This window comes from Calliopsis andreniformis, chromosome 8, assembly GCF_051401765.1.
Source record: "Calliopsis andreniformis isolate RMS-2024a chromosome 8, iyCalAndr_principal, whole genome shotgun sequence".
Lineage (NCBI taxonomy): Eukaryota > Metazoa > Arthropoda > Insecta > Hymenoptera > Andrenidae > Calliopsis > Calliopsis andreniformis.
The window spans coordinates 11,653,636-11,668,844 of NC_135069.1; the positions used below are offsets into that span (position 1 = coordinate 11,653,636).

Genomic DNA, 15,209 nt, shown 5'->3' on the forward strand with positions numbered 1-15,209 from the left:
GTATACACTTGTACATAACCTGTACGATGTACGTGTATACATATGTACTGTTTCCGTTTTTTCGATTCGATTACCGAATTATTGGATTGTCTGTTGGGGAAAATCTTGCGGATTGATGCAGCGCAGTAGAGGAAAAAACGGACTGTAATGTAATTTTTTTTTGTATTTGGCCAAACTCCCTAAAGCGGTATCCGTTCACGGAGAGACAAAAGAAAAAAAGATAAGAGGTGTACCTCAATGATAGATTAACGATGATTCGAGCGAGAGCGATGTTGTAACGAGAGCCATAGGTACGGGATGTCTGGTAGACGTAGGGTACTCTTACCGTGGACGATTTTTGAAATCCTTTCAATGGGGGCCGCTGCTTATACTTACTGCCCCCGTATTAATTAAAAAGGATTATGAAACGGATGACACCGTTTTAGCCCGGTCCAACGAGAACTCTGTGCTGGCTAATCACGCTCAAACCCCTTCAATCTCCTTATTCTTCCTCCATTCTTTTTTCGTTTCCTCGTAAGTCTCAAAATTTACCATCTCGTCATTGGTAAGTGATGCTTGAATTTCAGTGTCCTGTTCCGTTAGAGCAACAGCAATCTGGTTTTTAGAAACGTCGATTTTATTCTGTTTTTTCCTTTTTCGTTTCGAAAGGAAGAGGCATGGCCAAATTATTTGGTTTATTGTATCTAATCATTACGTATACGTTACGTGAAGTTTGTATACAGTACGATGCATATTTATAGTATATTTTTTTAGTGTATAGACCAGCCGAGAATCCTCGTTTCACTGGATACATGCTCGGGAAAGCAGACCACAGTGTTTATTCAGCACTTTCTTGTGACGACCTCCTATCAGACACCCTGTATGATCTAAGTTCTTTGATAACTAACGTTACGATAAATAGCGGTGCAACCGAGGGGGAGGGGAGATCTAGGCTGTTCTTCTAGCACTTTAAACGGAAAGTAGGGACCCCAGTGTTACTGAAAATGCTAAACATAGCAACGATGCGTTAAATGAGAAAACTATAAAGAACGATAAAAACTATTTCTTAATCAAACAAAAAAGTGAAGGAAACATAGCATGTATTGTAGATGAAATAACTCACATAAGGCAGGAATTTCTAACTTCGTGCGAGAGCAACAAAAATAAGAAAAAAAAAAGAGTCAACTTGCGATAGAGAAATTCAACTAGGGTGGCGGCAGTAGCATTAGTTAAACTTTTTTTCTTGATTAAAATATTGTTTAGCCTACGGTTCATGCACAATTACAAATAGTGTTTGGTTCTCTCTCGGTAGTGGCACGCGCTAGGGCGAGAGGAACAGGCCAAGTATTATGAGTTGGCGCGACGGGAGAGACAGTTGCACATGCAGCTGTACCCTGACTGGTCTTCCCGCGCAAATACCAACCGAACTAAGAAGAGGAAGCGCAAACAAGACACAAACAGTGATCCTGGAGGTACCCATATGCCTCACTCCACACATTCTTGCAAAATTCCCCTGTCCTATGAACGACAGCAACAAAATTATGAAATTCCCCTCAGCAGCCCCCCACCCCCTCATTATTACATATACTATTATAATTATTATACATTCTTATTGCTACACTACATTATGTTGCATGTTTTCCCCCTGTCTTGGGGTTTTGGGTCGATATGTACATATATATTATATATACATTATATTATATATAATATATATCAAGATATTATACATATATGCACACGTGCGTACGCGCATATACACAGCATACACACACACAACACACAACACACATACACATACACATAACTATCTATTATAATCTTTCGTGTTTTTATTTTTCTTTTTTTTTCTTTTAAGAGAAATATGGAAAAACAAAGAGTAAGGATAATAAAAAAAATACATTCTCGCGTGAGCGAGTGTGCAAGCGTACGCATGCGCACGTGCGTGTTTATACTTACCTATTTCCAGTAGATATAAATACATTAAGAGATCAAGTGGAAACACGAGCGCATTCAGTACACATACACGCACATAACACAGCATTATTAATTATTAATTACGTATACAACTTTGGGGACGCTGGCCATCTTGCATTTTTACAGGGACCTATTCCGCAATCAGACAATCCTAAGCGTTTTTAATTTTCATTCAGTTTCTATTCTGTCCCTTCGTTCCAACACTTGCGTCTTTCTGTGCTCTATTTTCTGCAGTTTTTATTAATCTTTTCTTCTCTCTTCATTTTTCTTTTTTTTTCTTTTTTTTTTTTTTTTTACTCTAATACACTGATTTCATTTCACTCTAATTCTGTTCCCTCACGTTTGATCGTTTCAACATGACCAGACTTTTTTCACTTTTTTTATTTGTCCAGTATTACTTAAATTTTTCTTAATTATCATTTATAAAGCGTTCAGTTTACTTACCAATACTCGACCTTTTTTCACTCAGTTTTTATGATCATTTCTAATCAATCACTTTATTATTCTCGACTCTTACATACAAGGTGTTTTGTTCACAATACCTGAGTGCTCAGGTGTCCTATTTTTTTTATATTTAACTTTAATATTTATATTTAGAGCTTGTGTTTGATACAGATCACGACATTAATGAGTAGATATAATCTTTGATCGTATTTTGTACGCCGTTTTAACTTTTTACGCTGCATGTTGTTTTTACTCAGCTTGACAGAATATCTCTTTTTTGTCGATCCGTTGGTCCTTCCCTGAAGACTGCCAATTTCTAAAGTCATTTTGAAGCGAATCATTAACTTCTATCTTCTGTAATCTTCTTCAATATCTTCTAGAATTCTTTTGATTGAATTACGCAATTGTCAAAGAACGTTAACGTCTTCTGAGAAGGCCCTATCTTACCGATGTATTATCAAATTTCTAGACTGTTTGAGCTTGACACTCAAGAAGACAATATTAAATATCTATGCAAAATACAAAACTGTGTAACACTTGAACTCTAACGATAATATATACATCTCTAGAACTTAATATTCGTAGAAATACTATACACGTTTCTTTAAAAGCTCGACTATACATTGATTATGAATTTTTGTGAACACCAAGCTACCTTTGTAACACGTCGCGAGAGTCACTAGCAATCTAAAACCACAAGAAAAAAAAACTGCGTAGATCAAGCTCAATCAGTTGTGATCATTTTGTTATACGCATGGCTAGTTGACAAACGTTTGAATTTGGTCAATATTCTCAGTAGAGCTACTTACCTTCGCTAAATTATTCAAAACTCTATTGCAAAATATTGATGTATGATAAAAAAGGACATCCCAAAATAATATGCATTTAAACAATAAAAGCAATTAGTTCTTGCATTATTGTTCATTAGGTTACAGTTCTTTAAAATTCAAATGTCAATTAGCGTCATATGTCTAGCAAAATGGTAGAAATTCGATTATTTATTCAGAGTGTTTAGCCACAAATGGTGTAAAAGTTAGAAGATGAATCTAGACATGAGAATGAGACGAAAATGAAAAATAATGAAATATGTTTGAGTTTGAGTTTAGTGATAAGTATTTAAAGATTGGTCAAATTCACCCGAAACTTGGCAATTCAAATGCCAAGGCGAAGCTCGTGGTAAAGTTCAGTCCATAGAGGACAGTGACGATCATAGTTACTGTTACGAATTCCATCACAGCTGTGTAAGGGCAGATTCACACTGTCCGTCTAAACGGCGGCAGGCTAGCTTCTGCGCCAGCGCAGTACGACTGCCAACAGGCGGTTCCATAGAGGTCGCTATCTAAAACCTATGAGGAAAAAATTTGACGAAAGCTAGCGTCCTGCTGGCTAGACGGTTAGTATGAAGAGGCCTTAAGACAAGTTACGTGGTTTATGTCAATAGCTATGACAGCCATTGTTTTCTTTAAAGCTCATAATTAACAAAGGAAGACTCAAACTCAATTTCAGTATTCTTCATTTTTGTCTTATTTTAACATCTGGAATCATACCTTAAGCTTTCCTCCACCCGTAGCTGAACGCCCTGTATATTTATGTCTATGTATATCTATTCGTGCGAAAGCCTCTTTCTTGTTTTATATTGGGTCAAAACCTATTCAACATACTAATCGACGCACGATTCGAATTTTCTAGGTAACAACATGAAGAAGTGTCGCGCCAGGTATGGATTAGACCAGCAAAGCCAGTGGTGCAAACCATGCAGGTACGTGAGCATCATGTAGAGGGTTTGATTAATTGCTTCTTGAGAGAAGAATATATACCGTTTTGTCAAAAAGCTGAGCACGCTGTTTCGGTCGCGTGTACATAACTATTCGATCATGAGAAGTGTTGAAGAGGAACAGAAGTCTCACGTCAGTTATGTAGTTCACTAGAAAAAGTTACATTACATGTGGTGAATGATGGTGACAGTACATGTCGGTTAAAATGCTCGAGTATCTTTGAACGGCTGCTTTTTTGCATAAAAATTGGCTGTAATTATGTACAAAATGCAATGTAATTAGCGTTGCCAAAAGTGGAAAGTGAATGCAGAAATCTTGATAAAATGAATTTGAAATAATGGAGAGCTAACAAGTAATTAAGTGTAATTTAATTTTCGTTGTTCTGAAAGAGGCGTTAGTGTTACAAGATACTCGAACAAGAAGCCTAAAGCAAAAACATGATTTAGCGACGGATAAATCGGGTCATCATGTTTGAAGTAAAAGATATGCAACCCGGGCACGATATTAGTACTCTTGAATATCACCACTTGTTATTGTTATTGTTTTCTACTCCGTTCCGTCATCCACATGTTATCGTGGAACTTGAAAAAAGTTAATCAAAAATTTCGGACGACCTAGTAGTTTATGGTAAAATCACATTTGATCGCGCTTTGATACAACAGTCACGTTTGAAACACATGTTCGAGTCCTTGATACAAGTCTAGCTGTTCGTTAGCAATCGCCTCGACGGAAAAAACAAAATGGAGCAAAGGGTAGATGACGCCAATCGTCAGAAAATGTGTCTTCCAAAAAGAATGAAATAAGAAGAATGAGATTAGAGAGTAGCTCAGAAATCTCTCTCGCGCACTGCAGGATCGATCTAACGGCTGTACTTTGCTTGTAAATATTTCTACTAGAATTCACACTGTAGTTTATTGCGGTATCACAAGCAACCCATCTTTTAGCGCCACGAATTCTCGTTCATTATACATTGTCGCACAACGCGCCCAAACGCCCCAACTCCCGGCTGGGTTTGTGAATCATATGGACCTCATTAAAGGGGCGAAAACGAATCCCAACCACGGTGGACGGAAACAAACCTCGCTCGCGGCGCTAGTGGTCGTTTATTCAAACAAAGAGGAAAAGAAGTAGTCGCAGATCTATCAGAGACTCAAGGAATAAAATAATCCTTTCTATTTGCACAAACCAATCTGTTAGAACTAGACACCATTTCTGTTGTTTGCTATCTTGAAGCACTATCAAAAATATCTAAAGAAAAATTTGTCGATAATTTAATAAACCTTACAGATCTAAATGTTCTTGAAACAGTGGCGTCTCAGATGACACTTCAGAACCTCGTTAACGCAGACATTTGGGAGACATATTTTCTGATCAAACAACCGAATCACCTAAAACTTTCGATCGAATCCCCTCATTGCACGCAGTTTCCTTCAAATCGGATCGAGTTTGTTGCAACAGGCTCGGCGTCGTTCGCTGATGCAAGGTCCCAGAAAGACTAACGCGCCCAGAGTTCTTAAAATTCCTTAGAATGACATCGATCAGAGGCCGGGCAGGAATGAAAGAAAATTGAAAGGCAAAAAAGCAATCTGATCCCTTGATCGTGACGATGGCCGAGCCTGGGATTCTCGGTGTTGAGAAAGAAAAATACAGTTGCAAAGAAATGAGGTTGAATGTACGAGCTTGCTCGCAGCAGTCCAAGGACTTGAGCCGATGCGTGTGGGTGACGACGATACGGTGTGGGATTAAAGTGGGATTAAAGTGATAACGTCGATGCGACGAGAGCGCCCCTTTAATGGCTGGTGGTTGGTTTTGGCAGCCCAGTGGAGCATGGAGCGGGGATGGGCATCCACGCGAGCATAATCCATCACGGTGTGGGAAGTAGCGCGGGGGCAGGGGTCGGGGCTGGAGGTGGTGGAGGGACAGTAGGGGCAGCGACTGCCCCTCCAAACACCAACACTGCCTCCAATGCCTCCTCGCCTCAGCAAGAACCCACTTATGTTAATCTCTAGTCAAGCCTATCGCCTCCCTTCTACTGCAACACTTCTTCTTAAACAGTGGTCAGTCCCGACTTAAACCTACAGGTTAGCTGGCCATCGCTATATACGACCAACTCTGCTCGTCGGATGCGAAACGGAAAGAAAGTGTCGGGCAAAACCGAAAGAGAGCGGCTGTACGGTCTTTTAAATTTAGAAACACTTGTTGGCGATCTTTACCTGGAAGCCGCTTAGACCGAGATAGTTCATTGCCGAAGGTTTCTACGAGCGGAGTAACATAGTGAATGGCTCAGCGATGCCTTAATGCTCGCATTGTTTCTCATTGTTGTGGCTCTTTGCAGCTTATTATTGTTATTTGAGTTTCCCTTATTTAGTTAAACTTTACTCAGTGTTGCCCTTAGCATGGCTGATCTGTAATACATGCATATATATGTATACACATATACGTATTAAGTATATATATATATATGTATATCCTTTGTGTGCGTGTGTGTGGATATATATACACACATGTTACACGCGTTTACTACGTGTAACCAAATTTTCATGTTTTTGTTTCGGTTCTGAACGTTTGACATATAGAGAAGCATAATATCATATAATTGTGATTCTAATTTTTATGGCATGGCAGTTCGTACGATTTCCGACGATTATGTGTTGTAACGGATATGTTGACCTTTTTTAGTACGTGAACATAGATTTTACGTTCTTCTTTCGTTCCCTGTTTTATTTGTCTTATTTGTTGTAATGTAACTGTTACGTAGTCGCGCGTCATGATTCGACTTGAAGAACTGCGAGTCATCTTATTCCACAGAAGCCACGCGATCAAACTAAAATTTGGCTAGGCTATACCCTGAATAATCTAGTAGTAATTTCAAAATTTCAGAGATCGATCTTTCGACGAAGCTATTGTACGTGATTTTTTATGTTTCGTAGAGATCCGAAAGATCGAATTAGCGTTGATTCGCGCTGTTACTGTCGCTGTCTGTTTAAAACTCAAAAATATGTTGACTAATAATCATGCAATTTGTGGTGCTTTTAATATGAATGTAACCTATTGTGACATTAGTCGCAGAAATACTTTATTTTGCAGGCAATGATACTACCTAAAATTTCCATAATCCGAAGAATGTCAACTTGTGCTGACAACTTATTCTAAAACGATCGCTTACCTGTTTTACCAACTCGTGAGAAAGTCAGCGACTCGGCAGCTGCACGAATCAACTATTATCGAAGTGCGTAGAGATACATCTAACGCTTCAGTCCAGATGTGCCTGTAACAGTTGATGTCTTGTCCAGAAAGCAATAATATTTACATCCGAATATAAGAAAATTGTCTAACTGGCTAAGAGATGAATAATGAGAGCCAATGGCAGAGCGATAAATGTCTCGACTTCGATGCAGTTATCATGCAAGGGTCGGTCGGGCTCACTTTTCGGAAACTTTGCAGTAGCAAACTTTGCCTCTTTCCTTTTCGTGGTCCGTTCTTCGTGAAATTAAACACGATTTGCGCGAGTTACATCCGGTACTTGCGATTAAACGTTATCTATTTTCTTTTCATCTGTTTTCATTTCTATTTCTAATTTTTTTTTTTTCTATTCAAATACGACGAGAAAGAGTCATTGAAAGTTCCAAGTTCCAGGTAGCATTGATCCGACTCGCATGACTCTTTGTTGCGATTCGGTACACGCTAAATTGTTAGAGTTTTAGACTCAAGATCAATTTGCCGTTTATCACAGTATTACTTGGAACACATAGTTGTCGCCTGAGGAAAGGAGCCTTCCTGTTTCCATCTACCCCCCGTCCCCCGCCTTGTGCCCCGGCATTTCAATTCTGTTTGTTAAAACTTTCGTTCTCCACGTATACGGTTGCAACACAATTATTTGCTTGTTACGTCTGAACGTTTTGAGCATGGCATTTGCAGCGAGTGATCCGTGTTGAGCAATAAAATCCAACGCTGGCCGTGCTGGAACAAGTTCCTTGCAATTTAAAAAAGAAGTAGTAAAATATTTCTAAATCAGAAGTTTCCACAAAACCAAACAGATTTTAAAAAGAGATTTCAAGCAGAGATTTCTTTTGCACTGCCAGCGTTGCAACGACTAAGGAGTGATCGCATGTTCTCTTAGTTGGTAATAATTTTGGATGTAACTTTATTCGATAGATTGAATGTTGCTCTCCGTGTCCCCTGGTGGCGATGTTAACTTGAAATTACGCTCCCTGATTCATTTCTAGTTCCAGAAGAAGCCCCAGACGCACGAAGGAGTGACGCTCAATCTCCTATTATCATTAATAGGACATTTCCTGGGGATAATACTTGTCTAACCTCCCATTACTTGTTCACAGACGTAAGAAGAAATGTATCAGATACATGGGGGAGGGAGGAGACGGAGATGGTGAAGCTGACGGTGAAGGCGAGGACGATCACTCGGAGGACAACTTGGGCAGCGTGGGGGAGGCAGGCACTCCTGAGGAGGATGAATCTTTGAGCAGTCCAGGGGGTTTGTCCGCATTGTCTAGTCTGGCTAGTCCATCACTGGTGTTACCGTCGCCCTCAAGCCTGGCCAGCCCGTGCCCCTGCCCTCTGACACCTCCGGTACCGCCTCCACCCCTGTCCAATGCGACCAGTCAATCGGTGCAACCGCCGCCGCCACATCGTAACCCAGTTGGCACCAATCCCCACGACATTAACAATCCCCTTAGCGTCAACCAATTAACCGGACAGTGTATAAAGAGTGAAGTGGTACCGGCGCCATCGGGCACGTCCAATCCGGCGATTAGTGTTACGTAGCCCCGGCCGGACCCACATGACAAAACTGTTGCGTCACATCGTGTCATCCACAGGGTCCATGTACGTGTACAGATAGAAAGTCGGACGATAGCAGCGATTATTATCGTGGCGACCATATGCAGGATAACGGAGAAGATTTCTCTGTGTTGGGATCGTTATAAGACGAAGACCAAACGGAAAGAAATCATCGGCCAAACGGTTTTAGGTCGAGAGACTGTCAAATATAGTATATCGAGGTCTTTCCTACAATTGTAAGAAAATTCGGAACCTTGGAACTTCCTTCGACTCGAAGATTGTCAGAGGCGGCCCCAAGTGCCGAGAGTCGCTCCAATGGGAGGCGCAGACACTTCTAAGCGGCTGGTTGTCTGTCAATCCGTGATTCGGGTTGAAATTGTCAAGCCGAAGAATTATCCGATAGTGATTACAAGATCGACGATGTTTGGGTACGGAGGTGGCGATACTTACTCGTTGATTGTACAATTCTGAGCTTAGATCGCTTGACTGATGTACGCGATAAAAGATAAGAAGGTATTTAGATACTCGGATAAATCGTCTCCAACTTCGCTCATCGGGGATAAATCCAGTGTCCAAAGTTAACGGAGTGAACAAACGGAGACTGGTGGGAACAGACGTTAATGCGTATAACAAATGAACAAAGTAAATGAAAACAAATGAAAATGAGAATTTGATGCAGAAATACTCAGGACCAAGCGTCTGGCTGTAGTCACTCACTCGAGAAAGGAAGATTGTGAGTTTGTGTGTGTTAGATAGCGCGAAAGAAATGAGAGTGAAAGTCTCAGTTGCGTAGATGCGTACGTGAGAGGTGATGAGAAAAGCAGAAACGATTGAAGCGATAAAGATACACGTGACACAGCTTGTAGTCCTTGTTACGTTGTGATGCCAATGACTGAGAGGTCATGTTCCTGTGCCAGGTACTATATTCTATAAAATAATTATACCGTGAACGTATAACTAAAGGTAAATCAAGGAAGCAAGAGAGAAACAAAAACACAGTGTGTGCATAAATGTACACGAGAATGAGTAACTGGATGAATGACTGAATAAATGAATGCACATGTTTGCTTGTAAGTAGGAAGGGATGAGCAATTACATAAATGAATGAGAATGAAAAAGAAGGTAAATACAAGAGGGAGAGAGACAGAGAGAGAGAGAGAGAGAGAAAGAGAGAGTGAAAGAAAATAAAGAATAAGAAAAGTAAGCAAGAAGATAAGTCGAAGAACAAACGCGAAATTTTTTTATTCATTCATTTATTCGACCTCACAGTGTCAAAATACCTATTATCTGTATGTAATTTGTTATTTTTTTAAAAGTCTATACACTGTGCGATTAATTAGCGTATAAGATCTCGTTTTAGTACGGAGTCTGTAAGTTTCAAATCACTCTATTTTGTCCTCTTACCCGATCTTCACCGTTACAATCGTATTACCCTTTCTTCGGGTAATCTCAAGTCTGGTGTAACGGGATTATCAGGTAACAATGTCGTAGGACTTTTCTCACGGGACCTCGGCGAATTGTATTCTAACAGGGAATTCCATTACATATTATATCGAATTGTTAAGGCCGTCCCACGCTAGCCGTCGTTCGCATCGAGCAATCGGTTGAAGTGTCTACAGACATTTAATTTTTGTTTCAAAAATGTCTGAACAGTTCTGAACACGTTGATCAACTGCTCCGCGAGAATGTTCGCTAGGGTGTGACGGTCTTTAAAGTAAAATCTCAGGAATCTGTTGAAACACGGAAACCAGCTCGTTCGTGAACGATCTACCCTCCCTTTAGCACTAGTAACCCCCGCTCTGTTTTCTTTCGTAGTAAGATCGAAATCAAAGAATCAGAGAGGTGGATGCGGCGGTTAAAACAAACACAACTCGCGCTTTCGAACAATCCTAGACAATAACCACGGCGAAGAGACTGTTGTAAAATCGAAAGTGCGGTCGAGAGCTTCCATGGAATTGGGATCGGGAATCGTATTCGAGCCGCTCCACCGGTCGTTCACGATCGAGACCAAAGAAAAAGCTTCTTATTTTACTGGCCGAACAATGATCGATTTCTCAAAATTCATTGTTTCTAACTTCTTTTTTTTTTTAACGTCAGTCTTTTTATTTTTATTTTTTCGATCCTTTTGTCGTGTTTTCCCGAGTAGTAACAAAAATAACTTTATTTCTTGCGATTTCCCATGATTTCATTGATTTTCATGGGAAGAATTCGGTATTACGAAACTGCAGTTACGTGTTTACCAGAATATGAATATGTGCAAAGCGTAGAATAAAAGAAAGATTGTTAGCAGAAACGATGTTTAGACCTCGAATTCGATAAAATGCGATAATCGAATGTTGGAAGAATTACTCTTACGTCTGGTAAAAGGCAAAGAATGTTTGACAACAGTTCTCGTGATAATTGTGTAATCGATTTAAATCGTTAAAGCGAAATTGTAAGATAACAAAATTAGGCCACCTGCGTTTGTTTTAATTTTTCTTGTCGCCTTACAATAATTTTATTTCGTTTTAGTTATCATACTCTCACATTAATTTGTAAACTTTACAAAATGGCAACGCTGTTACTGTTATTATAACAACAAAATTACGAAAAAGTAATGTCAATTATATATAATTCATCACTCGTTTATTATTACATTTTTATTTCCATTTGATCACTGTTATAGCGAGAAATAAACATGTCAGAAAATCAAACATCGCAATATTTTATAACAACTTTTTTTCGTTTGTTTTACTTTTATTGTTTTAGTTGGCATAGGAGAAACCGCAGCGAAAGATATATTAACTATGTGATACAGAAATATTGTTTTAGTTATACGAAAGCAGGCTAATCGTCTCGTAATTTCATCTGTGGTGTGGTTTCGATTATTTCGACCAAATGACATTTATATATTTTTTTCGATATTATATTATTATAATTTTATATATTTTTCATTGACATTGCAATCGATGAATTAAGTTGTTTTTTAATTGTATCATTGAATTATGAATCGATTGATGAATAATTAATGTCATTTTCGAAAACCAATTAAATTAATGGTACTCTATCTTGATTGAAAGGGAATCGTTAATCATGCGAGCGCAAATTTACTCAGAATTAGTGAAGAGCCTGCAATCGTCTGCTCATCAAGCGTAATGTCAATTGTTAAACGCAAAATCTCACATGGCGTTTACTGTAAAATTAATTTTCTGTTGCATGAAACCTCGGTGCAATCAAATCTCGCTTATGACGGTACCAATCGAAGGTAGAGAAAAAAGAAAGAAGAAAGAATCACATAATACAAAACCTAATCGAAAATTGTTTTCGTAGGCTTGTATTGAAAAACAGCTTCTGTACATAAAGTAAATACGTTTTAAGGTGCATTTGTTGCGTCGAAAGGGAAAGTGCAATGGAAGACCTTTAGAACGAAGGAAAAAAATAGAGAAGGTGTTATGTCGTAATATAAAAGTTACGTGAATATGTTGAAAAAGAAAATAGGAGAGAGATAGAAAGAAAGGGAGAGAAAATGAGGGGGGTGGGCAAAAAATGAAGCATGAACAAAGCGTGAGCGTGTGCGTGTTAGTACGTCTGTTTGCGTATACGTATGCATTTGTGTACATGTATGGAAAATAGAGAGCAAAGACACAAAGAAATATTAGAGGAAGTGTTTTCCCTTTTCTTTTCCCCTTTTTGTTCTTTTTTTCTACGTTTATTATTTCCACTTCCTGACTGAGATAGTTACAACGTTTGTATAGCGAGAACGTAAGATATAACTTGTAAACGCGTTAGTGAACAGTAAACTAAAGGTGCCATAAAACAACATCATGCCAATATATTGATAATACATACATATTTTTTACATTATGATCTGTTCACCTTCATTCTGTCAGTAGTCTATCAACGCGAGTACGTATTTCTGTTTTTTTTTTGTCGCGTTTTTATTGCGACCATCATTTATCCTCTCCCTTCATTGCTTCGTTCTTCTCAATCGAAAGTCTTTGTCCATAATCTACGATATAGCGCTGTGTATTTTATGGATTTCTGAAGATCACAGAACAATCAAAATCGATGGCATTTTGACATTTAACGTTTAGAAATCTTCATCAGTCGGTGATTTCACATTCCTATATCTATTCATTATCTACTCGACATATTTTCGGTCCCTAATATGTCATTTGCAATTGTCATTTGTAAGTCATTTGCAAATGTTAAGTAACCTTTACATTTAAGAAGATTAACATTCTTCTGATCTAATTCTTTGTAAATCTACTTGTAGTGTCTAATATTATTCCGAATCCTGTATTCCTCTTGAGGATCTTCAGAAATCCTGATTATAATCGCACCAGGAAAAGACAGAGTCGTAAGTTCTATCTAAAGTGATAAGATATTGTTAATCGATCGAGACGCTAAGGCAATAAGTAGGTACGAGCAAGGACGACCAGCAGTTCACGGGAGTAGCGCGAGAAATATACTATCTTTTGATAGTACTGACAGACGTTAACCACAAAGAAAAGACTCGTAATACCGCGCGATGTATTATTCCAAGCGTGTGAGTGCATGTGTGTGCGCGTATGTGTGTGGAATCGATGATTGCTGTGTAAACCAGGTTACAAGGGCAGAAGTTACAGGGAATAGTTGATAGATTGTATTTGAACATACTCTATTAAAGTATCTCTTTAAACAACATTTTAGATATTTTATGGCAGAAATAATCTATACTCTCCACATTTGTTTTAATTATTCCAAGTGTTCATTTAGAAACAATGCGATACAGCCAAATGTAATTGTTCATGATTCCCTGACTCTGTTTGAAATGTATTCGTGGCAAAGATCCTCGAAGACCTAAAGTTTCAATCATAATTTTTACTTATATAGATCCAGGTGTATCCTTCGTTTCAACTCTGCTCGTGTAATTTGGTACTAATTCACTTTACGAGGAACGAGACGACGTCACGAAGGTCCATTGTGACCTAAAAAATGGTCAGGGACGAGGAAGTTATTCTCACGTTTGTTCATGGATTCGTTTTGTAGAAAGACGTACGCCGGAATGAATGTTGTTGCGAAAAATTCGACGTGGAACAGCTTCCGAACCCTAAACACGGCCTACAGACCGCGCGAGGCGTCATCAAGTCGCTCGAAAAAGCCTTCTCGCGGCTGACTACGAAACCTTTATGAAATGAATTTGTGACTTCGATGCGGCTAGGCTCGTCTCGCTTCAAGGAGTGTTTGTAACATATTGTAAAGTATCACCGACAGTTTTCAGCTGCGTTGTACAGTGTTTTCTAAGTATCTAGTTGATAGTGTGTAATTGAAGATACATTGTATTTACATTAATAAGTGATCTGTATCAAATTCATTCTCGTATAGCCTGTATCTCCTACTTATGTAGATGCTAAAAGTGATTTGTGTCATAAAAACCTATAAATAAAATTAGCAATTTGAGAATGTTGTCGACTACAGAGATTTGTTATTTGCTTCATCTTTATTAGTAGACATAGCGACCTGGGGTAATTGGAGAAAATTAAATATTAAATGCAGTGAAACTTAATATATCATTCAAACCTGATTATATAATCAATATCTACAATTTTGAAATACATTTTAAGCAAGCTTGCATTTAATAATACATCATAAAGACCGATAACTACAAATAAACTGTAGAGTATTCATACTTTTTCAATTAGCCATTTTTATAAACGAATGAAAAGACATTTAGTACATGTACTTTCATAATTTTAACAGATTCGAAAATAATTTTCGTACGCAACAATAGCCTAAGGATAAAAATATTGGGTAATAAATGTAATAATAGTTTTATCAGGAGGGCTCGATGAATACACCAGATTAAAGTAACCCTTTACTAAAGTCGGAGGCAAACAAGCAACCCGGTGAAAATCACGTATAAAACACATGAAGCTCGCGCCAGGACCACCTGGACAAAGATGGCGCCTTGAAGGAGAGTCAAAATTGACAAAAAATGTATTTCTTGCTAACAATTTTACAAAATCAAAATCTAGGAAAACTGCTATTTAATTTAATTAGGGAAAACTAGAAACAAATGTAACAATTTGGGTTATTGACTCTGTAACTTCTAAGTTTTATGAAATTTTTAGATAAGTCAAACAGGACAGTAAACTTACGTTATTAAACAACGCAATCAAACAAAAAAACAAGCAATACGTTACACAAATTTTTTTAAATACACCTCTTTTTTTAAGTATGTCATTTGTTACTCGTCTCCCTAGGGTTAGGGACAAAAGT

General features: G+C 38.4%; 1 protein-coding gene across 6 annotated transcripts in view; it reads left to right on the forward strand.

Annotated features, from left to right (window-relative positions):
• The window catches only part of LOC143182634 (uncharacterized), a 40,381-nt gene extending 25,979 nt beyond the window's left edge, over positions 1 to 14,402 (forward strand). Inside the window, exons 8-11 of one of the 6 annotated variants that reach the window (XM_076383778.1) lie at positions 1,292 to 1,451; positions 4,087 to 4,156; positions 5,989 to 6,229; positions 8,510 to 8,639. In XM_076383778.1, the coding sequence (XP_076239893.1) occupies positions 1,292 to 1,451; positions 4,087 to 4,156; positions 5,989 to 6,181 (423 nt within the window). In that variant the 3' untranslated portion in view covers positions 6,182 to 6,229; positions 8,510 to 8,639. Of the gene's footprint in view, positions 1 to 1,291; positions 1,452 to 4,086; positions 4,157 to 5,988; positions 6,230 to 8,509 lie in introns of those variants that run through there. The other 5 variants (XM_076383776.1, XM_076383777.1, XR_013002502.1 and 2 more) reach the window with 5 other exon arrangements.
• The last annotated feature ends 807 nt before the right edge of the window (positions 14,403 to 15,209 follow it).